General features: G+C 48.6%; 1 protein-coding gene across 9 annotated transcripts; it reads left to right on the forward strand.

Annotated features, from left to right (window-relative positions):
• Positions 1-287: 287 nt before the first annotated feature.
• LOC139772110 (dual 3',5'-cyclic-AMP and -GMP phosphodiesterase 11) lies at positions 288-26,729 on the forward strand. 9 transcript variants are annotated; one of them, XR_011718056.1, is made up of 16 exons: positions 288-912; positions 6,661-6,768; positions 20,470-20,722; positions 21,030-21,423; positions 21,501-21,908; positions 22,237-22,485; positions 22,560-22,670; positions 22,753-22,850; positions 22,933-22,996; positions 23,066-23,301; positions 23,365-23,464; positions 23,555-23,809; positions 23,877-23,986; positions 24,076-24,211; positions 24,291-24,481; positions 24,554-24,637. XR_011718056.1 is itself a non-coding variant. In XM_071705488.1 (16 exons), exons 1-16 carry the CDS (start codon positions 339-341, stop codon positions 24,903-24,905), a joined length of 3,630 nt encoding a protein of 1,209 aa, XP_071561589.1. In that variant the 5' UTR covers positions 294-338; the 3' UTR covers positions 24,906-26,729. The 9 variants fall into 9 exon arrangements, 8 of the variants coding, with proteins under 8 accessions (XP_071561589.1, XP_071561590.1, XP_071561591.1 ...); XM_071705488.1 differs by adding an exon at positions 24,726-26,729 and having other exon boundaries at positions 294-912; positions 24,076-24,481; XM_071705489.1 differs by adding an exon at positions 24,726-26,729 and having other exon boundaries at positions 296-912; positions 21,048-21,423; positions 24,076-24,481.
• The last annotated feature ends 1,055 nt before the right edge of the window (positions 26,730-27,784 follow it).

Below are 27,784 nucleotides of genomic sequence, written 5' to 3' on the forward strand. Positions count from 1 at the left end.
ACACAAAAGATTAAAGGGATATCGGATCAGAGACAATTGGATTCAATCGATCAAATTAAATCGGAGCTCGAGTCAAAGTCCGTCATTCCAAATTCCAAAATCGCGCTCCTCGCGATTATCATGCGATTACCGCGATTTACCAATGCCCGATTTCGGCTTGCTGCTTCCCGTCGCGGCCGCGACGGTTGCCGAGAGGGCGTTAGCGCGCGGCGCGGCGCGGCGCCGAGCCGGCCGAGCTCGCCGCGCATTTTTCTTTCTCCACCGAGCACCACCGAGCTAACGCGACACCCGTAGGCGAAGCGTGTCGGTTGTTCCTTAAACAGGCGGTCGCCCCGTCAATGTGTCGGTTATCAGCCGGTGCACAGCCCAGTGCAGGCAGTCCGGCAGTCCGCCGTGGAAGCTGGCTGGAAGCGTCACGCCACGGCCACGCGACGCCGCGCCGCGCCACGCAACTCCTACACGACGACGCGACGCGACGCGACGCGACGACGTGCTGCCGCGCCAAGGACGCGCCGACGACAGGCGTCGACGACGCCTCTTCGCCTCTTCTCTCTATTTTTTTTTTCCCCACTCCCCGACGGTCTTCGGCCTCGAGTTCACCGTCGGTCGACCGCGCCACGTCGAGAAGCGCCGCTTCGAAAATTCGTGCGCGTTATACCCCGGTGTCTGGCCCGTGGCCCCCGGTGTGCCGCGCGCGCGAGCCGCTTCGCGAGCGCGTCTTCGCGGCGTCACGCGCGAGGGAAAGAAAGAGAGAAGGTACAAGGTACGCGCGAGACACGGAGCGGCGAGCGGAGAGGAGGGAAGGATCCTCGTTGGAATCCCGGCCTTCGCGCGGAAGTCGCGCGGAAACCTACCGACGGCCAAGTGCGACCCTCGGCCACCGTCACCGCCGTCGTTTTCGTCTCGCAAAAGGTAGGTACTCGACAGTCTCGGCACGCCGCGACCGGCATTTGTACTTGTAACTCTCCGGCTTTGACATCGCGAAATTGCGATATGTAAATACGCGACGCGTCAGGACCCTACGAGAAAGAGAAATAGAGAAAGAGAGAGAGAGAGAGAGAGAGAGAGAGGGAGACGGGGCGAAGGAGAGGAAGGACAGGACGATTAGATGCACGAGGGTATTCCGACGGGATTCTACCTTGAAGCGCGTTGAATGGAACTCAATGGAACTCGCCGAAAAGCAGGCGCGTCGAGATGTCGTCGCTGAAACTTTAATCGGAATTAAATTATATATATATATTTCTATTTATTTATTTATTATTTGCGTAGGGCCGACAAGTGCTCCAGTGGCGCAATTGGTCAGCGCACGGTACTTATAAAGCGTAGGGCCGACAATCTGTGAAGGCACGCGCTCGCTGTATTTCGATTCGCCGGCGTCACCGAGGCGACGCATTATTTACAATTCCTCCGGCACGGAAACGCGTCACGCGTCCTTTGCGCTCGACGGGGGAATTAAAAATATATCTTTTATACGTTGAACACCTGGAAATACCGGTGACGCGAGAGAACGCGAGTGCAGGTGAACACGCCGCGTAAAGGGGGGGCTCCTTTCGTATGTAAAACCGAAAAAATCGTGAATCGACCCCGAGCTAAGCCGACGGCGCGGCGCGCCGAGTAGGGAACGACGCGTCTTTGTTGCTCCGAAATTGGCGGCGTTCCTCGCGTGAGAGCGTAGCGCGAAAAACGGGGATAAATTCTCCGCGAGGAGGAAGCACGATCCCCGGGGATTCGATTAAGTTCCACGGACAATAACGATAGGACGTGATTGCGTAAATTCGCGGCGAGGGGGCACGGGCGCGTACGATCGGCAAACGCGATTGGCGGCATTTATCTATCTTTGCTTTCTTTTTTTGTCTGAAAATGAAACGTTACAACGGCCGACCGTGCCTTGATCGAGTGGCCCATCGATATTAGCGACGTAGAGGAAGATACCCCGCGATAAAGCATTGTAGATATCGTTCTCGCGGAGCGTGGAGCGGAGCGCGGCGCGGTAAAGCGAAGGCGAAGCGCCGCGCTGCGCGCGACATGCGCAATATTGTTGCAAGTGCAAGGTTACGCGTAACGCACGCTGCATGTGTATCCGACTGATTATTTCCTGCCGGTAAACGGCCTCGATTTGCCGCCGTGTCTCCGCATCTCTCGGAGTCGCGCTGCCGCGAGAGTCGAGTCAGTCGTGTCGTGTCGGCGCGGATCTAACTACCAAATCGCGTCTCATTGTTTAGTTGGTTTCCGCGAATCGATGAACGAAATCGAGAGCCGGGGCCCGCCGTTCTCCCCCCGTCGTTTCCCATCGCGCTTTCCTCGAAACCGAGACAGGCGAGCGCGATCGAGCGGAGTAGAGTCAGTAGAGGAAAGGAAGGACGAGGATTGGTACAATGGAAAAGGAAATGGAAACGGATCTTCTCTCTCGGTCGCTCTTAATTAGACGGAGTAGCCTGGGCGAGGATCCGCTCGCGATTCGAGCGCGATAACGCTTATCTGCGGGTATTGGACGGAGGACGCGCGCGCTCTATCGTCGTTCCCCGCTCTTCATCGGCGTTTCCGGAACGTCGATTTCATTTTCACTCTCCGCGAAAGCTCGAAAATGGGGAAAAGAGCGAGGACCGGCCGCGGCCGCGCTGCACGAAAGTCGGACGGGATATTCGGTCGACGATGCCACGCGCCGTGAGATTTCTAATATCTGGCCGTAACGTGCCGCGACTTGGTAACGGAAAGTTGACCAGAATAGCGAGCGTTCGGTGAAAAAGAAAGCGATTTGCTCGTGCGGCACAAACGGGGCTCGTTCGACAAATCTCACCGCGCACCGGTGGCACCAAATCTTCCTCGCGAGACGACCACACACGGACTTCGTGGCGCGCATTTTCGCACATTTTCGAATGACCGATATATTTCGGTGACGCATATTTTCGTCGAATGCGAAAATGCGGGGTCGCGGGAAATCGATCGTTGTACTTTTGCCAGAGTCTCGTGCCAAAAGCGCGTGAAAAGCGGAAGAGAAAAATTTTTATCTCTATCGTGAAAAATGACGATCTCCGTATTTAATGCTGCCGTTCGAAGAGCACATGCTTACCGCGAAATAACACGGATAAGACACAGGGATTAGACACGTGGCTCCGCTCGAGCGTTTGCGCCGTTTGCTCGACAACACGAGCGGAGCGCGCGTGGCGAGTTCTCGCGCGGCAAAGCTTGTATCGCGCTGTAATCGTTTACATTGCATTTCCATTTTTTTTTTTTTGCGACAGAGATAAAAGGCTCGCGCGGCGAGATTACGCACAAAGATACGTAATGTATTCTACCGTCGCGATAGAAAACGGATAAGCGTCGATCTCTCTACTCGAGATTTAAACTCCGCTATCCCCAGAAAGAGCTCGGACGTTCTTTCGAGGCTCTCTCGTTTCCTCCCAGCCGCGTCGTTATGAACACAAAAACACAATTGTGACGTCAGCTCCGCGAGAAATAACGCGAATCTTTATTTCTCGACGCCTGTATATGTCGAGATAGATTGGTCTTTTTTCGTGCCCGTCCGTCATTCGTGCCGCCCGCGACGTAATCGAGAATCTTCGTTCCGGCAGGCGGATTGACCGCCGCGAGATCCGCTCTAGTCGGAGTCGCGGGAATGCGGTTTGACTTATGACGTCAGAGGCGAACAAATATGTTTATCAATGTCGAATGATAAAAAAAAAAGGAAAGAGGAAGGAACAGCCTCGGGACGGTCGGCGCTTAGCTGTTACGTAAACGGCCGGGCAACGCGCGCGTCGCATTGTTCCGCGCGGGGGCCATAGTCGTAACTCGTAACGAACGTCTCCCCTATCTTCCGCACCTGCATGTGTCGCGACGCCCGATCTTCGGAGGGATCTTATCTGCGCCGTCAGCGCCAGTCATATCGCTAATTGCTTTTATGTGTCAATAAGCCAACGACCCCACCGGCAATCGCATCGGGATCGCGCGTCGCGTTATGCACACGTTTCGCAAACTACCGTATATCCCGCGTGACGTCCCCGTCCCCGAGCGCCGTTTACGACGCGTGGGCGTTATTTGCTAAAGGAACGATCGATATCGTTGCGTAGATATATCGCGGTGCGATGCCGAGCCTATGTCCTTCCGGATCCGTCCGTTCTCGCAAAATATCCGGAAAGATCGGGAAGAAAAAGAAGCCTTTTCTCTGGTCGTTGCGAAAAGAAAACGCAGCGATGATCGATGCCTTATATATTCCGTACTTGGTTCCGATCAATAAATGTCAAACTTAACCGTTAAATGCGCAATTTTAGCATTCTGAGTATTTTTAAAATAAATAATGACTGCTTCAGAAACTGTAAAAAAAATATTTAAAAAATTCTTCTTTACTAATTTGATCTTTTTCAATTCTTTGAAACGTTTTGTACCCTTTTTTGTCCCAGCGGACTGATGAAATACATGCAGAGAAGAGCCTTTATAGATGTTCAGTGTATTTTTAATTGGAACTTTATAAGGGAGAGTACACGGAGCATTGAAAAGTCGTTAAGGGTTACATCGATAAATACAACGCACAACGCACGAGTTTCAAGGGTGGTTGGTTACTTCTTGAAAAATAACGTTTGAGCTTGAGGATAACGAAACATTTGGGCCATTTGGGCACTACCATATGTTATGTACATGAGGATGTAAGACACGTGAAGTCAGCTTTTAAAAAAAATGTGCAGCCCATTCGAAACCGGACGCGCACGTACCGCGATATCGAATCATTAAAATGCCATACGTGCGATTGGATTAATGTTTATGGATCTCGCATGCATGTCGATCGATTCTCGCGTGCGTACTCTTCATAAGGATACGCTTCAAGATTCGAACTTCGCCGGGGATCCGCGAAGCTTCGCCGCAAATGCACATTTTATGGGCAAACGTAGACTTCTAAAAGCCTCTCCCCTATTTCTTCCTCCCCTATTTCTTCGTCAACGAGAACAACGAACGGAAAATATGTGGGCAGCAAATGAGAGAATAGACGAGAGGATATTTATAGAAAATTCGAGACGAGAGACCGATAACGAGATTGTAATATCGTCGTAAACGGAAAAGAACGTCGTTACGCGTTGCGTAAAACGAGCCTGTAGACATATACGACGATCCAAGGGCGTTTTATATTAGATACAATCGCTTTTATCGTCCTTTAGCGTAATCGGAACGATTAGCCGTTCCGAAGTGACATCCAAAAATAGCACGCTCCGAGGGTGGACGGGGCAGGGCGACGCGGAGCCATTAGTACATTAGGCCGATGAGTAGAGAGAGTTCGGAGGCGCAGATCGGAAGTTTTAATGCACGTATCGGTTGACGATCGTATTGACTAACGATCGTCGAAACGCTATGTCGTAAGCGGACGAGGCCGATATCGATCGAGGGAACGTGTAGCGCGAGTATGGGTACAGAATTGTGTAATGAAGAATCGCGTCGAGGCACGCACGTCGATTTCGCGTGTCCTACTGCCAATCGGGTAACCCCCATCCAAGGTTAATTCCCCTGGGAACCTCGCGAGCGACCGATTTTATTCGATTTTCCCCTCGGATTCGGTGCATCCTCGAATGCACTCGAGCCACTTCTCGCTCGCGCGTCTCTCCGTTGCGTTCTCGATGGCCATCGATGGACGACGGCGTCGTTGTCCGGCTAATCGCGACAGCAGGAGGAGGTTGTTCTGCTCGTGCACCTGCAGCTGCACCACCTCGTCCAGCCCCGAAATCGAGGAACCACCGGACGGATTTTGTGAGTGCGTTGTGGGCGCGTCTCTCTCTCTCTCTTTCTTTTTCGCGCTGGAAAACGATCCTAGATAACGGTTGCGAGTTGGTTTCCTTCCTCCTCGTTGTTTCCTCTTCCGGTTCGCGCTGCTCATTAGCGACAATGTCCTGGCGATTGTCCTGAACCCGTATAAGTGGTTCCAGATCCAAGTCAATCTCTTTCTCTATTTCTTTTCTTTTTTTTTCCACCGCGTCGCTCAATTGGATCCAGGACATGTACACACACACACACACACACACACACACCGCGGCTAGTAATTATCAATTTATCCGATGAATAACATGCCCGCGCGCGCGCGCTCGCGCGCGACACCTGCGATTCAATGTCGCTGCGCGGACAGCCGAGTCGCTTTATCACTCACGACAGCGAAACCGAATACCGAGCGAAGCGTCGTATTGCCTCGCGTTGTACTCGCTTTAATGAACCATCGATAATGGTCCCCCCTCCGCTCTCCCCATCGCCCCCGCACCCTCGTGACAGAGCGATGTTCCGTCTTGATTCCAGTGCAGCGCCGTTGGATTAACGCTCTCGAGATATTGTGTGCTATCGCGTTACAAGATGAGCAGCTCTCCCCGTCTCTTTCGCTGCTTGCGGGTGTCCTTAATCTTTGATTAATTGTATGAAAAAAAAAAATCACTATTCGGCGCGCCGTATACTACGCTGCCGGCCGTGTCCGATAACCGAGACGCGAATGCGCTTAAGTAAACAATCTAATGCGTGATGCAGCAACCGTGTTGTCACGCGGCATTGCCTCTTTTGTCCTTTTGTTTCCGCTCGTGTTGCCTTTAGAAGCACGATTCGTGGCAGAGTGGACTTGTCGGTATAGATATGAAAGAAAAAAAAAGAAGAGACAACTAAAAATACAAAAGCTTGAAAAGTTTGTCGATTGGTTTGCAGGTTCGCGGAACGCAGTCAAGCTGGCTGCCTCCGGCGGTAATCCCGCCGCTGCCGCCGTCGCCGCATCCGCGCATCCTCCCGTGCTTTGGAGCTCCCGCAGGAAGCCGGGTAAGTCCTTTCATCCGTTTGACACGTCGCTCACGGCGATTTCCAGCCAATGTCGGCCCCGCGTCGAACGAGCGTGTCCACGGGGGACGCGTTTGTACGACGATTGGGCGAGCATATGCCTCCCCGCGAGGGATACAGCGGGGGGTAAAAGCGAATTGGGGTTCCGATTAGTTCCGCGACAAATCTGTTCGCGCATTACAACTTTTGTGTTTCATACAGAATAGATTTAGAATTGCGAAGAATGAATCGTTGCAGAATCGCTCTTTCTAGTTCGCGGATTAACGGACAGCTGTAAATCTTTATCATTTTTGTCAAGTTTGTTGAAAAAAAAAAAATAAATAAGAATTATCGTTGAACGTGCCGCGGACGTTTCCTTCCTTCGTCTTCCTTGTTACAATCTTCGTGGTCTCAGAGAATGCGGTAGAACGAGACATCTGTAGATTATCGAATTAACCTGGGGGTTAATTTCAGTGCGACAGGCTAATTTGATACGATTGACGAGTCGCATGCTCGTTTGACCCGGCACGCCTAATCCTGAATCTTTACCCAGCTTTCTCTCGTTCTCCCTCCTTCTCACTCCAACGGGCAACGCCGCGTTTCTCGTTTCCATTTACTTCTGCGAAAAAAAACCTGCTTTGTTACGCCTCGTCGGGTACGTTTTAATTATTTCAATTTTACGTCAACTTTATCGCTGGCTCGGTGCTCCACTTTTGACTTGAAAAGCCGCGCTCGATCTTGAGCGTATAGCAATCCCGCGGTCCGTCCTACGATTATTATTCTCGTGATTAGTCGGCAGCGCGTTTCAGCGCGCGGAGCGGAAAGCACTCGAATGGATACATCAATTAGGATGCGGCTAATTTACGAAGGTTACGGCCTTCCGCTCTCGCGCGCGTGTAGGCCGGAGCTCTCGAGTGGTTATATCGCGCCTCCGGTCGAAAGACGAAGAGAAAATGGCAGCACGGAAAGACTCTGACGTAGAAAAAGATCGTAGAGCGCCGGTCGTGATGGGTGCGGGCATCGTATTGTCATTGGAATTAGCGGGCGTGTCAATGCCGAGGAGAGCACGAACTTGCGACAAACGTGCGCCCAGATCGGTCAAGGTTACGATGGTATATCTACGACGTGTCACGTAGAAGTCGCCACTCCTATAACCGCGTGATGTATCGATGATGGGATACTCTTCTTGCCGAGAGAACGTATATCGTTTACAATTGACGAGCAAATCGTCGTGAATTGAAAACAGGTAGGCAGAAATAGAGGAAGAGAAGATTAGAACGCGAGCGCAATAAGCGTATAAGTGTCTTAATTATGACTATTAAGATAACGATCGCAGGAATGCCGCAGGTGTTTCACGTTCGCGGTGTACCGAGGATCATCTTCGCCGGCGCAATTAATTCGAACGAAGTAACGTCACGAGCTACTCGTCACAATACACAATACGCGTGTAATCCCAATTGAAATTGCCAGAAATAAGTTTCAAGATTTATTAGTAGAGAAAAAAGAAAGAGAGAGAATGGCCAAGGAGAAGTCCTCGACGAGTCCAGAAACAATTAGAGTCTCGTGACTGTTGGGCTATCGCGAGGCAAACGTATCATCCGCGAAGAGAAATCCGTCCGTCCGTCCGTGAGCCAGCTGCTGTACGACGAGCAATTCCGTTACAACCTACAACAGCGCGAAGCGCGAAGAAGTAAGTACGCGTGGAATCGACCCGAGAGAGAGAGAGAGAGAGATGATCGATCGAACGTCGCCGAGAGTGGCCTCGCGTTTGAAACTTCTTATCATCAACTGCAGCCGCGTAATTGGACTACACGGCGTAAAAAACCGAAAGATCGCGTAAATCTTTCTGCTCCGCTATACGTCGAAATAAATCGGCTTCTTTTCTTCGTGTAATGTCGCTATCTATCGCGTTCGACGCCGATGTGTGGATTGGTAATATTCTCCCGCTCGTTTCCAGTGGCGCGCTTCATTAATAAATGAACGTAGATAATTCAACCTACGCGGACCGTAATTTTCCAGTAGAAAATAATTGCTCGAGTTGATCAAGATCTACGGCGATCCATTAGATCGCGATGCGCGCGAACCGAGAGATATTCCCGGCACTCCCCGGCAAATCTAATAGAAGCGATGGCACGTGATCTGTCTTAATTATTTAAGTACGAGAGAGAGAGAGAGAAAAAAAGTAGAATTCGTCTGATTTTTCGCTTCTGACGTCAGAAGCTGCGGTGGATGATTTAGGACTTTAGGAGGCTGAGTTCTGCGCGAAAAAGAAAAGATCTCGGCGGCGTTTCGCCGCCGTCTTTAACGCTGACGCTAAACTCCACCGAGTTGTTATCTCGATATACCGTGGCGATACCACGAACGCTACCTCATCAGTTGCATAATCCGACGCGACGCCTCGCTCGTGTACGTGTACGGCGCAACGCGCGGTACACGCGTACGTGCGCTCACGCGCTTATACATATAGTTTCCACGCGGAATAGCGCGTCAAATATTAAAATTCTTTCATTTTAATGCGCCGTAACGCGTCGTGACGCGTCAGGAAGAAATGAGCGCGCGTTTAACCACCGGAAGCGCGTTTAATCAGTGAAAACGCGCGAGACATGGAAATCGAGAGTGGGACTCGCTTCGAACAATCTGTAATGAAATCTCCAAGATTGTGCCGAAATTCAGGATAGAACTCTGCTTATGAGCTTGTCGTGGAGTACGAAAACATTTAAGAGACAGAATGCATACATAAAAATATATAAAAGATACATAAAGATACATATCCATATATTTATGTAGTATTATAACTAAAATATATTTATGTAATATTATAACTAAAATTCTGTTCTGAAATGTGACGTCTGAAACTAGACCACCTAAAGTGAGTTTACGAGAAAAGAGGAAAAAGAACGAAATATAAATCCTCTCTTTATTTTTCCTATCTTGGCTCGACAGTAACGCGTATTTCCTGTTTTTTATTTACTAGACTCGACGACTCGAGCAGCCGCAATTTACAAATTTCAAGCCTCTTTATCGTTTACGTGAGTTGCGTTATAGAGAAGTGATGACTAATTTGCTTCGATATCTGGAAAGAGAGAGAGAGAGAGGCATTTTTCGCCTCTGGTCCGATATTCTTCGGCGTGAATTCTATAAAAAGGTGAAAATGGAACCGTAATCGTTTTTCGTAAAAATTTTTCGACGACATTCATCAATATCTTTAATAAATCTATCCCACCCCTCTTTCTTTCGGAATAAAACAGACGAAATAAAATGACTACTCGGTCTAATGTAACGAGACCTCGTTTTTGTTCTCCGCGTTGCCTCCCTCCTTCCATCTGGTGACGCGTGCATGGGTACACGCATTCGTACACGCGTGTAGTTATCGCGCGAATGTGACGATGCAAACGTATTATGTATAACGAAGCGAGATAAAGGGGGTATTTATCTCGCTGGGCTGACTCGCGATCGACAAAACTTTTTCCTATCGCGGTTACATGGGGCTTGTACGAATATCGCGAGTGTAATTTTCGTTCGTATCGTGCCACAACACGACGGTTCATATTTCCCCGAGATAAGTCTGAGGCATCTTGCTCCCTTGATTTCGGTTACGATTCCCCGATAATTTCATATGCTCCGAAAATAGAGACGTGCAGAGCGATGTTAGAAACTTTGTCTCCCTCTCTTTCCTTCTGCTCCTCCTCCCCCCTCCCTCTCTTTCTCTCTTTCTCTCTCTCTCTTTGTCTCTTTCTCTCTCTTTTTCTCTCTCTCTCTCTCTCTCTCTCTCTCTCTCTCTCTCTCTTCCCCTTCTCTTCCTGTTTGGAGCGTCACATCACGCCGCACCGCACCGCGACTCAACTGAACTGAACTCAAGTCGATTCTACTCAACCCGACTCTTAACAGTCGCAACTAAACTCGCGCGCGGAGTACCACGCGCGTCCTCGAAAGACGAATCCTCGCGCGAACGTCTCGCAACCGGGAACAACGAGATTTACGCCGTTCGCGACACACGAGGGGAAGGAGAAATCTCGCCTTCCGGAGGCGCGCGACTTCCCTGGAAGAAATATGCGTTTGCGCGCAGAGAGAACGCTAAATGTGCGACTTCTCGGCGCAAATTCGGCAGACAGTCAGTTCTTGGCGCAGGGCGAGAGCGTGATTCGGTGTGACGCGAGATAACAGGGTACGTGCGCCGACGGTCTCGTAATCTCGCGGGTTCTGAACTCCGATCGCGCCGAATCAACGCGACGCGACCGTGAGATTGCGTGGTTGCGAAATTCACGGCGGTACCTGTCGCCGATTGCGTCGAGTCTTCTCCGATTCACGCGGTGCGATTACGTAGAAGATAAGAGACGCCTCGTGGACTGTGATCTCGCGGAGTTGCATCCTGGTTTTTCCGCGTCGCAGACGAGTCGCGTGATTCGTGCGACAAAGCGGCGAGGAGGAAACCGAGGCGAGGCGGCGACGCGACGCGATCGACTTTCGGAGTAGCCGAGCGGGCGAAAAACTTGCCGGAATTTTTGAATTAGCTGACGAGGCTCGTATTCCGCACACAAGCTCTCGACTCGCCGTCTCTCGCGCTCGCGCTTCGGCCACGTGGGTGTTATTCGGGCCTAGAATTTGCGCCTCCCTCCTCCGGGAGGAGGTCGTACGTGGGAGACGTATTATTGTGCCAACGAGTTCATTCATCGTGCGGATTCCAGCCCGCCGGAAGTGACGAGGAACGACGACTTCCCCGCTGGTGGTGGCGGCGGTTGGTGATGGTGCGGTGGTGGTGGTAGTGGTGCGCGTACCAGTTGAGCGTTGCATCGTGCATACGTGCACGCACTCAACGCACTCGCGCGCGCGCACGCACGCACGCACGCACGCACTCGCGCACTCACGTATACGCGCGCCCGCGCGCGTGCTGACCTAGAGGAAGCGAAAGGAGAGAAGGAAGGACTGAAGGAGAGGATGTCGACTCGCCGCCGGGCGACCGCGACCGCGTCGCGCGGCGAGATGCAGCGTCCTGTTGTCGGTCGACGGCCAGTCGCTCTTTGAAGGTTTCGCCTTATCGACGATGGACTGGAGTGGTCGGACAGACCGCGCGAGGCAACGAGAGGTCGTGCACTGTGTATCGTTATTGTTTCCTCGTTGGGGCGATTCCGCGCCGCGGTCGCTGACGCGACTATGCAGCTGAAGAAAGCGATGCTTAAGATATTCGATCAATGTGAGTTTTCGGCCGCGCGAGAACGCGCGCCGCTCTCCGACGTTCCTAATAATAATAATTTTCCCCCTTTGCTCCCGGTCTCTCTCTCTCTCTCTCTCCCTCCCTCCCTCCCTCCCTCCCTCCCTCCCGCGCGCGCGCAAAATAGCGATGAAAGAGTCGCGCGCGCCGCTCTAAAACATCTCGAAGCTACAGCGTACGCGCGTGATGAACGGGCGACGGTTTAGGCCGACGGTTGAACGCGCGCGTTTCACATCCATCTGTATGCGTAACACGGACGGGACGATGCGTGTGCATTACGCGGCAGCGTGATTCCCTCGTGCGCAGCATGGGCCCCCATTAGAGGCCCCCGGATCGTAATAGCGTAATAACGACAGGGCGCAGGTCGGATTGGACTGCGAGACATCACGGAAAACCTGACGACTCCGCCGCGTAGCAGGCGGACGGAGAGCTTCGTGCTAGCGCTATTATCCGGAGAAATCGCGAATGCGCCAACGGTTTGCGGGAGAGTCGTTGATCCGCTGTTCCTGAAAAATATGTAACGCGATATGCTAATGGGATTTGTTAAATTCCAGCTAATCTAACAGCTTAATGCCCATTTTTGTCAATGCAGATTAACTTTCATTCCGGTTTAACTCACTTTTCATCTTCTAATTTCAACTATTAGAAAAGGATGAAAAGTAAGTTGAACCAAGTTTAAAGTTAATCTGCATTGGTGGAAATGGATACAAGTCGTAATGAAAGTTTTAAATTAACTTTTGCCTTTGGGTAAAATTAATTGTCTCAATAAAATGATCAAAATCGATGTAAAACTTCTTTTTTACTACGCAGAGCGACAGTAAAAATACGGCTATGTGGTACTTAAAGTTTATCGTGCCCCCCCCCTCCTCCTCCCCCGTTAGTAACGTCGAGTTAACGTACGCGTCTTTGGTATGGTATGGTTTAAATTCCAGTAAGAAAGATTGAATTTCGGCTGGAGGAAAGACACGTATACGTCGTTAATACGATACCTCCCACATATTTACGCGCGCACTGATACGCGGCGCGCCCCGCCCGCGCCATGGGGCCGCTAGCGCAGCTGTTTTCGTTTCCCGTTATCGCTCGTTCGACGATCCGGCGATATCTTTTCGAACGTAAACGTAGACGCGCTTTTCGACGAGCTACGTGTGCACATATATACACGTGTGGCCCGAAAAGCGATACGTCGGCGTCGATCGTCATCGCGCCTAAAATAAGAAGTTGGCGACCGAGGAAAAGCGAGAGACGCGCGCGGGCGCGGAAAATTCGACGCGCGTTTAAATAAAAATACACGGAGTACATACCGCGAAAAGAGAAAATAATTAACCCACGCCCCGCGCGTCTCGCTGTCGATTTACAGCGATGCTAATGTCACGATAAGATTCTCAGTTAACGATAAGACTTATCGCGGGCCGAGAGCTACAATCTTTGAATTTAAAACGAAATTTCCATCGCGCACTTAGCTCGTCCTCGGGGTATCGCGCGTTTCATTTATCGATAAAACTGTTTATTTACGTGTTTGGCAGATAATTATACTGACAACACCCGCGCGTTATCAAAAAACAAAATAACAACAATGGTTAACCCGTGTCATCGATGGCCAAATCTTATCTCGCGTTATTGCGTCACGCGTATACTCTCGCTCGAAAAGGAAAAGAACGAGAGATCGCTGAATTTTGTGAGTTTCGTGGAAGTCGGACTATGTTGAACGTAGGAAAAATACATAGATGAGTAGAAATGGCCTTTTACAACGAACATATCGATTTTTCCCCCAAAAAAACCTATTAAACTATTAATTGAAATTCTGAAAATGAAGTGGTAACTTTACAAAGTCAACGTCAGGGTTGTGAACATAGTCGTTAAAAATTTTTATCGATTTTCTTAATTCTGAAACACGCTTGATCTAATCTCGTAAATTTCATACGAGACGGTAATCTTTACCGGATAAAATAGCGTAAAAATGGATAAAACAATCTCTTCCAAGTGCATCTATTTTCTTTCTTTCACCGAAACGGAATCAGGTGCCACACACGGCAACTGACCTGATCGTGAGAGATCCAAGCGCGTTCTTTTGCGGCACGTTATACCGACTGCAGTAGCCGAGGCGAATACACGACGCGTATTTGCATTGGCCAAGGTAACTGCCGCTATTTCGTTGCGTAACTTAACAGATTACGAGAAACGACAGGTTCCTCGCGATGACGCGCGACTTTCGTCCTCGATCCACGAACGGCGTTTGCTCTTCGTCCCTCGGATGTTCTTCGCTTCGATCTAGACAAATCTCGCCCGCGGATATAGCTATGGAGGTAGTACTCATCTATCTCGAGTATCTCTCGATCTCAATTTCCTTTTTTGCGAAATAACTTTGCGTAATCGAGATAACTTTTCCCTACATACGCGATAGAGATTTATAATGATGGAAGAGCCGGGAGAAAGCAGGAGGAAGGTGTGACACGCTGGGGCACTAAAGTCGAGAGAGTACGCGCGTCCCTGACTTCGTGCGCGCTTTACGACCTGGGCCTGCACGACGACGACGCAACTTATTTCGCGCGCGCGTGTGCGTGCGTGCGTGCACGCACACGCGTGACGATTGAGTTTAATATAGCCGCGTGTCGCGCCGCCTCGCGTCGCCTAACGTTTACCTCGACGCATGCCGAAAGTGGAGCCCCGACGAGACGAGAGAGCTCTTCCTCCTCTCCCTTAGAAAGAAAAGTCAGCCGTGAAAAATGGTTGCAACGGCTTCCGTCCAAGTCCCGGCACTCCCGCCTCTCCCAGTCTCCCCGGGTATGCCGCCCCGAATCTCGGATGCGTGAAATGTCGGCACGTTAAGTCGATATCCGTTAACTTTTGCCGCGCATTTGTTTACGTTACTCTCATTTTGATTCAACTGGGTTCCTGTTATCCGATGGCTCCGATTATTTGCACGATCTCGGTAAAGTTAAACATCCCCCGCTTTTCGATTTCCCGTCGATCTCGAGCACTTTCTCAAACACATCCGAGGATTCCACGGCAGAGATAAACGGCGCACCTCCCGTTGATTACGTTGAAATCCTGAAAATAGAACCGACCAGCTTGGCGGAGACGAAGATACTTTTCGATATCGGTCTCGGAAAGAAAATTCAAGTGTCTGTCCGTGATTTAAATAACGGAAATAACGACGCGATTAAATATCTGGAATAACAACCGACGATTTCGATAAAATTTCCATCGCGCATTTCCATTGTTCTTGTAAGGTCAGTGTTTTCGTATATCGTTGAATCTTATTACGCTTAAAACGTCCGGTTTTGCCGATAATCGTGAAACGAAAGCGCCTCGTTCCGCACGTTTGCTCGTATACATTTTCAGTAATCGAGGAACGCTGATAGCTCTCACAATCAGTAGCCGTCAACGTAGGTATACCACTAATCGAACGACTATTAATTAACGATAAGACTGGAGATAAACACGGTGGAACAGAAACACACCGGCAAACAACACAAAACAGGCGAGGCACCGCGAATCGATTTATTTTTCTCATATGAACTTGGAGAAAAAAGAACGGTAGCATTGAACTTGACGGTAGCGCTGGCCAAGTCCGCGGACTTTCCGGGGCGAAGGGGCAAGGGGGGAGGAGAGTCTGGTGCTGTCAGAAAACGAAGAACCGGCGACCGGTCCGAGAGCAGGTTTCAGTGGCCTTTCTCGTTGCGTACATTCGAACGCGAATGCGAACGCTGGGGTACTGGGGGGAGCCCGAGGAGCCCGGCGGAACGTTGCATTGGAGGGATCGACGCCCCGCCGAAAGACGATAAATCCTTTTTTCGCCTTTACCGTCCTTCCACCTTTCTTTCGGGTCCTTCGACCTTGCCTCGATCGCGATTACACGGGCCCCGCGCACGCGGTTTCGAGCCGCTTCCGCTTTCTGGGAAACTGGTTCGTCCGCTGTCGTTTACGTCATCGAGAATCAGTATCCGAATATGATTCCACTAAATCTCTCTCTCCCTCTATTAAACACACACACACACACACACACACATTCGCTCACTCAGTCACTCAATCGCTCACAACTCGCTCTCCAAACGAGAGAAATTAAAGCGATCAATTGGTATACGAACAGCAAGGGATCTTCTGGCGCCTGTAATAGTTTTCGGCCTTTCGATCTTACTGCGTGGAATTCTCGAGATTCGTAGTTCCTGGAAGCAGTGACCTGGCAGCAGTCATCCGCTTTCCAGAAAATAATACATAGGGGGATGTTCGCGGTTACCGCTGGGTCGCCTCTTGCCGCCGCAGGATGTAACAGTGAGATCCCAACGCGGCAAGGTACCATTTCCGGAGCTCGGAAACTGGTTCAAAGTGATATCAGGCGGAAATTTCTCAAAGAATTGAGTCCGCAAAGCCGATCTAATCTCGGGGTTAATCGACTAGTTTACCTCAGAGGTTCGTACCAGTTTTAATATTCGTACTTCTGATGTGTTTCCTCCTTTCGCATTAAAAAAAAATCAGAAAATCTGTTTGATTAATCACGCGTAATGGAGCTACATTTGCAACGTGTCTCCCGGGAGAGTTCATAGATACGTGACGGAGAGAACGATCGGTCGATCGGTCGATCGGCCGGTCGCCGCGACTGGCCGAGCAAAAGCGAGACAGGCGAGATCGGTGGCGAGCAGATAGGTCAGCTTGGCGCCATCGGGCCGAGGCGAGGCGCGTGAAGGCCGGTCGGTCGGTCGGTCGGTTTCTCGGCTTTCCGACGCGCTATCATTGCCGCTCGCTACATCACAACCGTGCGAAACTGGCCAGCGTGTTTGCGCCGCGCCGCGACACACATCGTCCGCGTTTTTTGTGTAACTATTCGCCTCTCGCGCGCATACGGTCCGTCACGCGAGGAGCCGTCGCCGTCGCCGTCGCCGTCGCCGTCGGCCGTCGTCCGCGTATCCGTGAGGAATGAAAGGAAAGATGATTATTTCGAGAGAGACGCAGAAACGTGGATACTACGAGCGCCGTTCGGCGTTCACCTGAACCGTCCAGGCTTCGTTCGCGAGCCGAGTATGGCCTGGCAACGACCCGAGACCTTGTGCAACCGAGTGAAAAGATCGAAAATGGTATGCTCTGCTCTCGCGGTGATCATCGCGATCGTCCGACGCGTACTCCGGCGGAATATAATGTGATCGATCACGGGAGGAGAAACCTTCGCGTAAAGTGTGTGTGTGTGTGTGTTCACGCCGAAACAGCCGTGCCGACGAATTCCAGCAATTTGGAGACTCGTTACTTGAAAATCGCACCGTCGAAATCTCTTGTAGAAAGTGATAGCACCGGAGCCGCGCGCGCTCGCAAATTGAAATCGGACGGTGGACTTTTAAATCCTAAAAAAAAAATCTTGAATCGGCAGTAGCGAAAACATTCCAGGAATACCGCGCGGGACCGACGGGGCGTCGCGTTATCGGAATGAATTTGCCGTATAGATAATTTAATCGAATTTTACGATGCGCGCCGATTATCAGCCGACTGTAGCTTAGCGTGAGCTTTATTTCCAGTTGTTTGGCTGCCACTATCTTCGTAGTAATGATTATCATGTTCCCGCGCGCTGTCGTCACCAACGAGCGGCGAAAGCAATGACGTTCGCCGGGGGACTCGTTAGACCTAAAATATATTCATCACGACTGTGCGCTGACCGTCCGCATAATCGATCGTACGACAAGGGGACGTCGTACGACAAAAGAACGTTCATCGCGCATGGAAATACGGAAATTGGGCGAAATCTCATGATAATACGTTTCGTTTTCCCTTCAATTGCCCACTGTGAACCACTTTATAATTTTATTTTCTTACGCGCACATACGCGCGACATACGAGTGGTACGAGGTGTGTTCTTCGGCGCATTTCCTTCAAACTGTGAACTTTTGGAAACAGTAAGCCTCTAAGGAAAACCAATGGATAACAAGATTACATATATCCTTCAATTAACTTGGAGTAAACTTTAACGGAACTTTAATTCGATGCTTTAGTTACAAAGGCGCACGATTGGAAGTTGCGATAAATGACGAAGTTTCTCGATATCTTCTTTACAGGAAAGTTGACTCGAAATTGACCAATTCGCGGATTGCAGTACGCTTCGCCACTCCATACGGTGGATCAAAAAAGTATTTGCACAACCAGTTTTCTTACAATAACTTTATTCGAAGGAATAATACGTAATTAGGAATTGTGTCCATAAGTAATTTATTACATACAGTATATGTATTCATAATTATGTATTATTCCTTCGAATAAAGTTATTGTAAGAAAACTGGATGTGTAGATACACTCAGAGAAATGGACAATTCGTTCAAAAATTAACAAATGGATAATCCGATATTTTTAATCGGAATTATGAAAAGCCGAATCAAGATTAGAATAATGTCCAATCAATGATAGCCGGATATCATTGATAATTGATCGGCTTTTTAATTATTCCGATTGAAAGTGTCGGATTGTCCGTTTGTTAATTTTCGAACGATCATTTAAACCTGGATTTTTCTCTCAGTGTACTTTTTTGATCCACTGTATAATAAATTAAAGATGCACGCCGCGCTCGCGTCGGTTCGTCCGCGCGCGCAACTTAAACGGACCATCGTTATTCAGTGCGTGTTCAAGAATTGAAGTTCGAATTTGTCAGAGTAACATCAAAGAACAGAGAGGGAGGGAGGGAGAAGGAAAGACAGAAGTATAAAGGAACGCAGGAACATTGGCCCACCCACGTATACCATATTGTTTCTCTACGTATCGTAAAGCATCGTCGATCGAGCACAGCTTGGATTTCCGGTTCACTCTAAAGGCTAAATATAATAACGTTACAGCGACCATTGCGTAATGCACTTGCAGCCTCGCGATGAAATGTTTCCCGCGCGACTCGTCTCCGCTCCGCGCGGAAAGTAACGTAGCTTTTGGGAAAAAAGAGAAGAGGAATACTTCGAAGCATTTGTAGCGTCACGTTGACCGTAGCCTTAATCACTTCGTCCAGTTACGTCACCAGTTGCAGAACACCCCGTACCACCGCGTGTCGTCGAAAAAGCCAATATTCCGCGTGATTACTCCGCTGTAGCGACATCCGTACGTATATTGTTCATCAGCCGGCGTATAGTTCATAATCGACTGTTCGTATGAGCAGGACCGAAGCGACGCGACGCGCGGTAACTCATCCGTGAAGAGAACGCGCGGCTCGTCTCGTATAGGAAATTTACCCGGTAATCCGTGTCGGGTTTTTCCACGGATTTCGTTTGCCTCTCGATCGTACGTCCGTTCCTGCAACGAGCTCTCGATTTTCTTCGCGCGGACTCCGCGCCGTATCGAGGTAAGGCGATCGAAAAATAAGTATTTCGCAAAACACTCCGTGTTTTGTGTCAGGACGTCGGGATGACGAGAAAGTTTATTTTTTTTCGGTCACCTTAACGTTTCTTGATATACCACGCGGAATGACAAAGCGATCTACCTGAAAAGTGTCGTGCATTTCCGTCGAAAAACGACATCGACGATCTTGAAATCCCAAAAACTGTAATCTCGAAAGAGATCCTTATCAACGATAAGATTTCGTCTTCTTAGAACAAATAATTTCTTCGCGGCATGCATTTTCATCGAAAACAACAGAGGTGTTTGGGATAGTCGCTAGATAAGAGGGGCAGCAAATCAAATTACTTAATCGACGATCGGCTGGAAAATCCCAGGGACAATTTCCCCCTCGGTTAGAACGGGCCGATATACGACGATAAAATCCGCGTGAGAGAGTTGGGGTGCGGCGCATGGTGAATAAAGAAAAATACAACTTTTACAGACTGGATTCGGAGTTAGTCACGAACAATCGCGGACGAACGTTTCACGATGCCGTAGGAGTTTTATACTTTCTTGAAATGGAATTTGAAAAATAAGAGAACTGGCGACAGCTCTTTTATTTCAATCCGGTTCAACTTGAGTCGTAATACTTTTCAACAGGAATCTCGAAATGCTATCTGGAGTTTCCAGAAAAGAGTTAGATTCCTGAGAAAAGATTATATCTATGGGAACCTAGGAAATGTGTTCGTCCCATATCTCTTTCGCCCCTTATCTTCGTGTTTAATCGTAGAATTCTTTGAAGCGTACAGAGTACATCCATCAGTTATACCAAATTTCTGTAAGCGAGGTGCTAGTTTTGTAGAGAGATTGTGTTTGAAATGAAACGAGACATCATAAGTACGGATCAGTAATTGTCTTTCGCACTTAATTAATACGAATACACTTCGTAATGTGATTTCGCAGTCTTTGCGGCAAGTAAAGTTTGCTTGTCAAAATCGGTCGATAAAACTTCAACTTATTAGTTAAATATAATAATAACACGATCGCGAAGATATTCGAACAATTTAGAAAATAACGTTATGAAAAGTTGAATTCTGCCGCGTGACATTTGTTGTTTTTTTTTCCCACACGATCTCCCGAGAAGCGTGATTATTCGCTGCGTTAGCGAGACCGTTGAATACTCCGTGTAATTAACGGATGGAAAACAATGAAAATTGCAGGCCTGCACTTGCGGCCCATCGAGGAGCCGAGGATGACGGCGGAGACGGCGGCCCCCTGCGTGCAAGGGGTACAGGGAGCCCAGAGCGGTGTGGCGAGCCAGAATATGCTGCAACAGGTGCAGGATGGAAACGGTGGCAGCGGTGGCAGCGGCGCTTATTATTCCTCGACCTCGACGGCATACGATCCGGAATACGCCCGTATGGAGGCTTGGCTCGACGAGCACCCCGACTTCGTCAACGATTACTTTCTCAGGTAATCATCGCTCCCTCCGGATTGACGGCGGACGAAATGGATAGACTCGCGCTAGGTTCATTGTTCCGCGAATATATCGACGGTCTTGTACTATCGTTCTTGAAAAATGTTAAAAATAGCCACAACTAAATTGCCTCTGTCGCGTTCTATATCTTTTTCCCTTTTTTTCACGTGTTTTTTTTTCCTTCCGTTTGCATGCGTTATCTATTTTTCATCGCGATACTTTCCAAGCTATTTTTACGTAGATGTTAGAAAGCATCGTAATAAAAAATAGATAGAACACATACACTTATATATATATTATTAGTTTTGGGTTTTTCGGTAGGAAAGTGACACGGCAGACTGTGGACATGTGGCTGGTGTCACACGCGACGCCGACCTCGTCGTCCAGCAGTTGCGTGGAGCTCTCGAGTCCGACCCACGTCGGGACTGGTAACTCGTCCTCCGGACGAGGCGGTGCCGGTGGCTCGGGTGCCACGACACCGGTACGCAAAATCTCGGCGCACGAGTTCGAGCGCGGAGGCCTTCTGAAGCCGATCGTCAACACGATCGACGGCACGCCGACCTTCTTGAGCGTGTCGACGGGCGACGCGGGTCAGCCGGGCGGGCCGCAAGTTGGATCCGGTAATTCGAACCGGCCGCAAAGGCGATCGAGACACGAGCTCAGGCACCTCGACGAAAAGGATCTCATTTTCGAGCTGGTAGGTTCTTCGATATGATATATCGCTATAGTCTCTCTCTATCCTTGAACAGTTTAACTTCTGTAAGGTCTCTACAGGTCAAGGACATTTGCAACGAGCTGGAGGTGAGATCGTTGTGCCATAAGATCCTGCAGAATGTGAGCACGCTCCTTCACGCGGATCGCGGTTCGTTGTTCCTCGTCCAAGGAGAGAGAAGCGGCGCCGCCGCTTCTGCTGCTGCCGCTGCCACCGCTGCTGTTACCAACGCACCATCCTCTCCGAATCATGAGGCCGTTGCGAGCAACTCCGACAACGAACACAATCCGCAGCGCGATCAATCTTCTACGAGGAGCAGGTGTCTGGTGTCGAAGCTATTCGATGTCTGTTCGAGATCGACGTTGATTGAGATGGAAAAGAAAGACGAAATTAAGATTCCCTGGGGTACCGGAATCGTCGGATACGTCGCTGAAAGTGGGGAGCCTGTCAATATACCGGACGCTTACAAGGCAAGACTTGGAAATACCATTTTACCGAACAATCAGCACTTTTCCGTCTTTCGTTATCTAATGAGAACGCGCTGCGTTTCGCATCTGTTTAATCGATTATTAATCATTGGGAATTCTCGATGAATCATGATTTGTTTATATTTGCACGCGTATACATTATCTTACACGAGTAGAGATCTTATCTCTATCTCGATAATCACTAATTTCGTGAGGGTAATTTGATACATTATTTCGCTTCGTTGCGTACCCGAGAAACTCGGGCGGAGATGCTTGAATTAACAACATGTATCCAATGTCTACGAAGTTAAAAATGATTTAAACGTTTCAGGATTCGAGGTTTAATCGCGAAATTGATGCTTTAACGGGATACCGTACGCGTGCCTTACTGTGCATGCCTATTAAGGATTGCAACGGTGACGTAATCGGGGTGGCACAGGTGATCAACAAACTCGGCAACGAGAGCCAATTCACCACGCAGGACGAGAAGGTTTTTGCTGGTTATTTACAGTTCTGCGGTATCGGTTTAAGAAACGCTCAGCTTTACGAAAAAAGTCAATTAGAGGTGAAGAGGAATCAGGTGAGCGCCAATTTCGTCGAATCGCTCGAAACGACGAGAAGAAGGATCTAATTCGTCTTGGTATTGACAATTAGGTTTTACTGGATTTGGCTAGAATGATTTTCGAGGAACAAAGTACGATAGAGCACATGGTTCTTAGAATTCTTACGCATACGCAATCGTTGATTCAATGCCAACGTGTTCAGGTAATGAACGTAAACGTTCGCCGTGAGGAGAACGCAATTACCCGAGCGAAGGAGCGCGTTGCAATGTCGTGATTGCTTTCAGGTGTTGCTCGTACATAAAGCTTCAAAGGGAAGTTTCTCGCGCGTTTTCGATTTCGAAGCGAACGATCTCGCTGGCGAGGATTCAGATTCTCGCACTAGGTGATTCAAGTTTGTAATTAGTTTAGTTTTTTGTTCGATAAGTTTATTCCATAGATTTAACAAATCCTTCTCTTTCTTGCAGTCCTTTCGAGAGTAGGTTTCCTATTAATGTTGGCATCACGGGTTACGTAGCGACAACCGGTGAGGTAAGTATCGCACGATTAATAATTTCTTTCTAAACATTAGTGCCCGAGACGATATAAGAGATTTTTCAGACTGTCAATATACCGAACGCTTACGAAGATCCGAAATTCGATCCGTTGGTGGACGACGGTACCGGCTTTAGGCATCGTACGATTCTTTGTATGGCCATCAAGAATTCGTCCGCTCAGATAATCGGCGTCATTCAGCTGATCAATAAATTCGACGATCTGCCTTTCACGAAGAACGATGAAAATTTTGTCGAGGCGTTCGCGATCTTCTGCGGGATGGGAATTCATAATACGCACATGTGAGTGTACTTGTGTATCTTGGGTCTATCTCGAACATTCGACTTGACTTATCGGGTCTTCAGGTATGAGAAGGCTGTGATAGCGATGGCAAAACAAAGCGTCACTTTAGAAGTACTGAGTTACCATGCATCGGCGTCGTTGGAGGACGCGCAGAGATTGAGGGTTGGTATGCTTTCAGCTTCGCGACACATCTCAGCTATAATTTTCAAACCGTTGAACGTTCGTTCAATCGTATATTCTCTATCTCGGCAGAGTTTAAGGGTTCCGTCATCGGCGCATTTTAAACTGCACGATTTCAAGTTTGACGATATACACATGGAAGACGACGAAACTCTTACTGCGTGTCTCAGGATGTTTCTCGACTTGGATTTTGTCGAACGATTTCATATCGACTATGACGTACTTTGTCGTTGGTTGTTGAGCGTAAAAAAGAACTATCGGAACGTTACGTATCACAATTGGCGACACGCCTTTAACGTGGCCCAAATGATGTTTGCTATATTGACGGTGAGTTTTTTTTATATCGATTATAATATGTGAAACGGGAATTGTAATTGTTACATTGTGTTACTAGGCTACACAATGGTGGAAGATCTTTGGTGAAATTGAATGTCTCGCGCTTATCATCGCCTGTTTGTGTCACGATCTCGATCATCGTGGAACGAACAATTCTTTTCAAATTAAGTGAGCACTTTTTTACTTTTGCATTAATTTACGTCCCTTAACTGATTACGGCGAGTTCTGTGTACGAGATATGATCTTTTCGTTTTTAGAGCCTCGTCGCCACTGGCACAGCTGTACTCGACCTCGACGATGGAGCATCATCACTTCGATCAGTGCCTGATGATTTTGAGCAGCCAGGGAAATCAAATTCTGTCAAATCTCTCGCCAGAAGAATATTCGCGCGTGGTAAAGGTTCTTGAAGAAGCGATACTCTCTACCGATCTGGCCGTTTACTTTAGAAAGCGTACGGCTTTTCTTAATCTAGCACGCAGTGGTGGCTACAACTGGGCGTTCGGTGATCATCGAGAGCTTCTACGCGGGATGCTGATGACAGTCTGTGATCTGGCTGCCATCACGAAACCGTGGGAGGTTGAAAAGAGAGTAGCCGAACTCGTTAGTAGCGAGTTTTTCGAACAGGGCGACATAGAGAGGCGGACGCTTAACATTACACCTATCGTGAGTAGCGTAAAGTAAACATAATTTATACATAATAAAAATATTCTCACATAAATGTTTCTGGTATTGCAGGACATTATGAATCGAGAAAAAGAGGACCAGCTACCGATGATGCAAGTGGGCTTTATCGACTCGATCTGTCTACCTATCTATGAGGTAGGTACAGCGTGACAAGAAATAATGACTTTTTTTTTTTAAATGAAAATTCTAACTCATCTTTCCGTATCTATGCTTACCTCGACAGGCGTTCGCCCATCTGTCGGACAAACTTGTGCCGCTCGTCGACGGGGTCAGTATGAACAAGCAACATTGGTTGGAGATTGCTGAGAGCAACCATCAGGCGGAGACCTGCACGAATCACGATAGGACGCCGTCAACATCGGCGTCCGACAACGATGAGACCAGCGAACAAGCGGACCAATAGTCATTACGATGACGTTACTGGCTATTAAAGTCGAATGTACCAAACGCAAGCGTATCATTCGCCAGTCGTCAGAAAGGGAAATACGGGATATGGTTTATTGTCCTCGCGGGCCGTTTCCCGTGACGTTCATTTTCCTCGTCTCAATTATCACGGCCTGTGTCCTGCGCGAATACGAATAGGTGATCCGTCCGTTTAACGGACTCTGCGTTAATTCCTTTCCGTCAATTTCTACAGATCTGTTGATCAAATAGATCGAATATACAACTCTCTCGCGTTGAAACGTGTGTCTTAATCAAAATTATTCTGTAAATTTGATATATAACAAAATGAAGAAGCTAAATGTGACGAAATGAACGATCTTGTGAAATATGATGAGAAAGATCTTTGTTCTCTCTCTCTCTCTCTGTCTCTTTCTCTTTATCTTGTATCCCGTTCCTTGATCTTCCCTCCTCTCGTCCATTTGTCCATCCTCCTCGAGACTAAACCGATTACAATCTCCATATGCTACTACTGTACCTGATTGTATTGTATATATATTTACTGTGACACAGACCCATTCGATGTAGAGAGAGAATAAAGACGGGGGTATGATTCTCGAAAATGATACAATAGTTTTCGACGCGAGCCAGCTCGTCGAAGGACACAACCGGAACGGCGCCTATACGCGCGATTAGATTACGTATTTGTATACCAAAGTGTAAATTTATATATCGAGATCGGTCGCGACTATCAGTCAGCTGGCAAAATAACGACGCGAGTGGTCTGTTACGCGCGTGCTAATTAATTAGCGGTTAACCGCAGCAGACATGGGTTTCTTAGTTGCTTTGCTTTCTGTTACAAAAATGATTTTAGATTCCCCGAATCGATCTCGAACCCTCCTCCCCACAGCCGTTTTCGTCTTCGCGTAGAGCTGTTGTATCGCTAGAGAAACAAATAATACAAATGATCTATAAGCGTTCGACAAATTTGTGTAGCGTCGTCTTTGTTGTACTCTGAAGCTCACAGTAAAGCGGACTGTACATATATACATGTACGGACAGGTAATAGGAGATTTAAAATTCTTTTTGCGTGTCCTATCGCTGACCCTTGCTATAATACTTAACGTTATAGAACGTACGGTAAACTTACTATCGCACGACACGTGTCTGTGACTCGGAGAGACATGCATATCATTAGATAGTCGCGACGGAACGGGATAGCCCTCATATCCGGCGTCATATCATACGGTGGAAAGCGAAATTGGCACGCGCGTGACGGACGATAAAAAGGATCTAATTCCCGTGTCCGAGAGATTCGCCTGGCACGCATACCACGGCTCTGAGAAGACGAAGACAGTCTAGGCATTTAGTGATCGCAACGTGTGATCGTTACTTATAGCGTGTGACTTCCTATATGTTCCTTCAATTCTGCAATCTTTAAAGTGATTTTTCTTCTTTTTCTTTAATTTTTTTACTCTAATGATATCCGAATCCAAGCTTTGATACTTGGGCCTGCGTCGTCCCCTCCCCAATGACGACGACGATGACGATAAGACGCGGGGTAAAGTGATGAACAAAAAAATAAAAATAAAAAATGTAACAAGTGTGATAAAGTTTCCTTGTGTGCGTGTAATTGCAGCGCGGATGTATGCTCGAGAGTAGGAGAGAGCGAGAAACGGCTAATATATATTGTACAGTAATTTTTTGTGTAAATTATATTGCGAAATGGCGCGTACGTCGAATTGTTTACGATAACGATTATAGCGCGAGTCATATACATATACAAAATATATATTCTACAAACAATATCTAATATATTAAAGCGAGAATAAATTATGCGAATATACGCCAACGTGTTTCATCGCGTTCCCTTGAATATTCGTCCTCGCTCGCGTGCGATCGTATTATCTAATCGCGCTGGTAGGGGGAAAGACTTTGTTTGCGGATCGCTTAATTGCGACTAAAAATGACGCCCACCCCCCCACCCCCCTCGCCGCGTCCGACCGATAGTTGACTAATTGCGCTCGATCACGTGGACCGATCGCCGACACAATTTCGCAACAATGTAACCACCGAGGCCTTGATCGTCGCGATGCGTGCCAGATGCGCGACGAAAAGGTCGGGCCAAGGCGCGCTTGTAAGCTCGAACACGTGCGGCTTAAAAAAATCTCGCCTCTCGTCGGTATTTTCCATCAATTTTATTCCACTCATCTTGTCTTACATGTCGCGTCTTCGCATCGCGATGCACCACGTGCGTCCGGACTTTTCCGCTTTTTTATTCGCGCGCTATTTCGTCGAGTACGCGAGCTCGCGGAGACGAAGCTCGTCGGCGAGGGGATATTCGTTATTGTCCCCGTTGTCGTCGCGCGATCTCGTGACTTCGCACAACAGATAGAACGATATCGTCGCCGGCGCTGACGAGCTTATTGTGGACTTGCGCGTGTGTGAGTTGACTTATTGGCTCTCCGTTCAGGCGGACGATCACGTCGCCCGCTTGCAGACCAGCTGTGTGGGCCAGGCCTTCGATCGTCACCTTCAACACAAGCGGGTTTAATGATAATCGTGAAACAAACGGGAGAAAGAAAAATATATCGTTTTAATTCGAAAATAGCTACTCGAGTGTCTTGCGGCAACATGATTGATTACTTTAGATTTTAATCGGACTCGGTCGACTTTATAACTCGGGGGTATTCGAAGAGAATCACAAGTGATTTGTCTTGTCGCGTGCCTGTCGTAAAATTCAGATATCGATAAGCCGTATCTTACCCTGACGACGGTTAAAGGAAAAGCGAAGTCCACGCCTCCGGAGAGCCGGAAGCCCCATGGCTGATTGTTACATCGCGACAGTTTAACGTCGGTGGTGAGGACGTCGCTCGCCATGTCGGGGGATTTAGCGCAATG

The sequence above is a fragment of the Temnothorax nylanderi genome, unplaced genomic scaffold, assembly GCF_030848795.1.
Source record: "Temnothorax nylanderi isolate EJ_2023f unplaced genomic scaffold, tnyl_v1.0 TNYL_tig0046_pilon, whole genome shotgun sequence".
Taxonomy (NCBI): domain Eukaryota; kingdom Metazoa; phylum Arthropoda; class Insecta; order Hymenoptera; family Formicidae; genus Temnothorax; species Temnothorax nylanderi.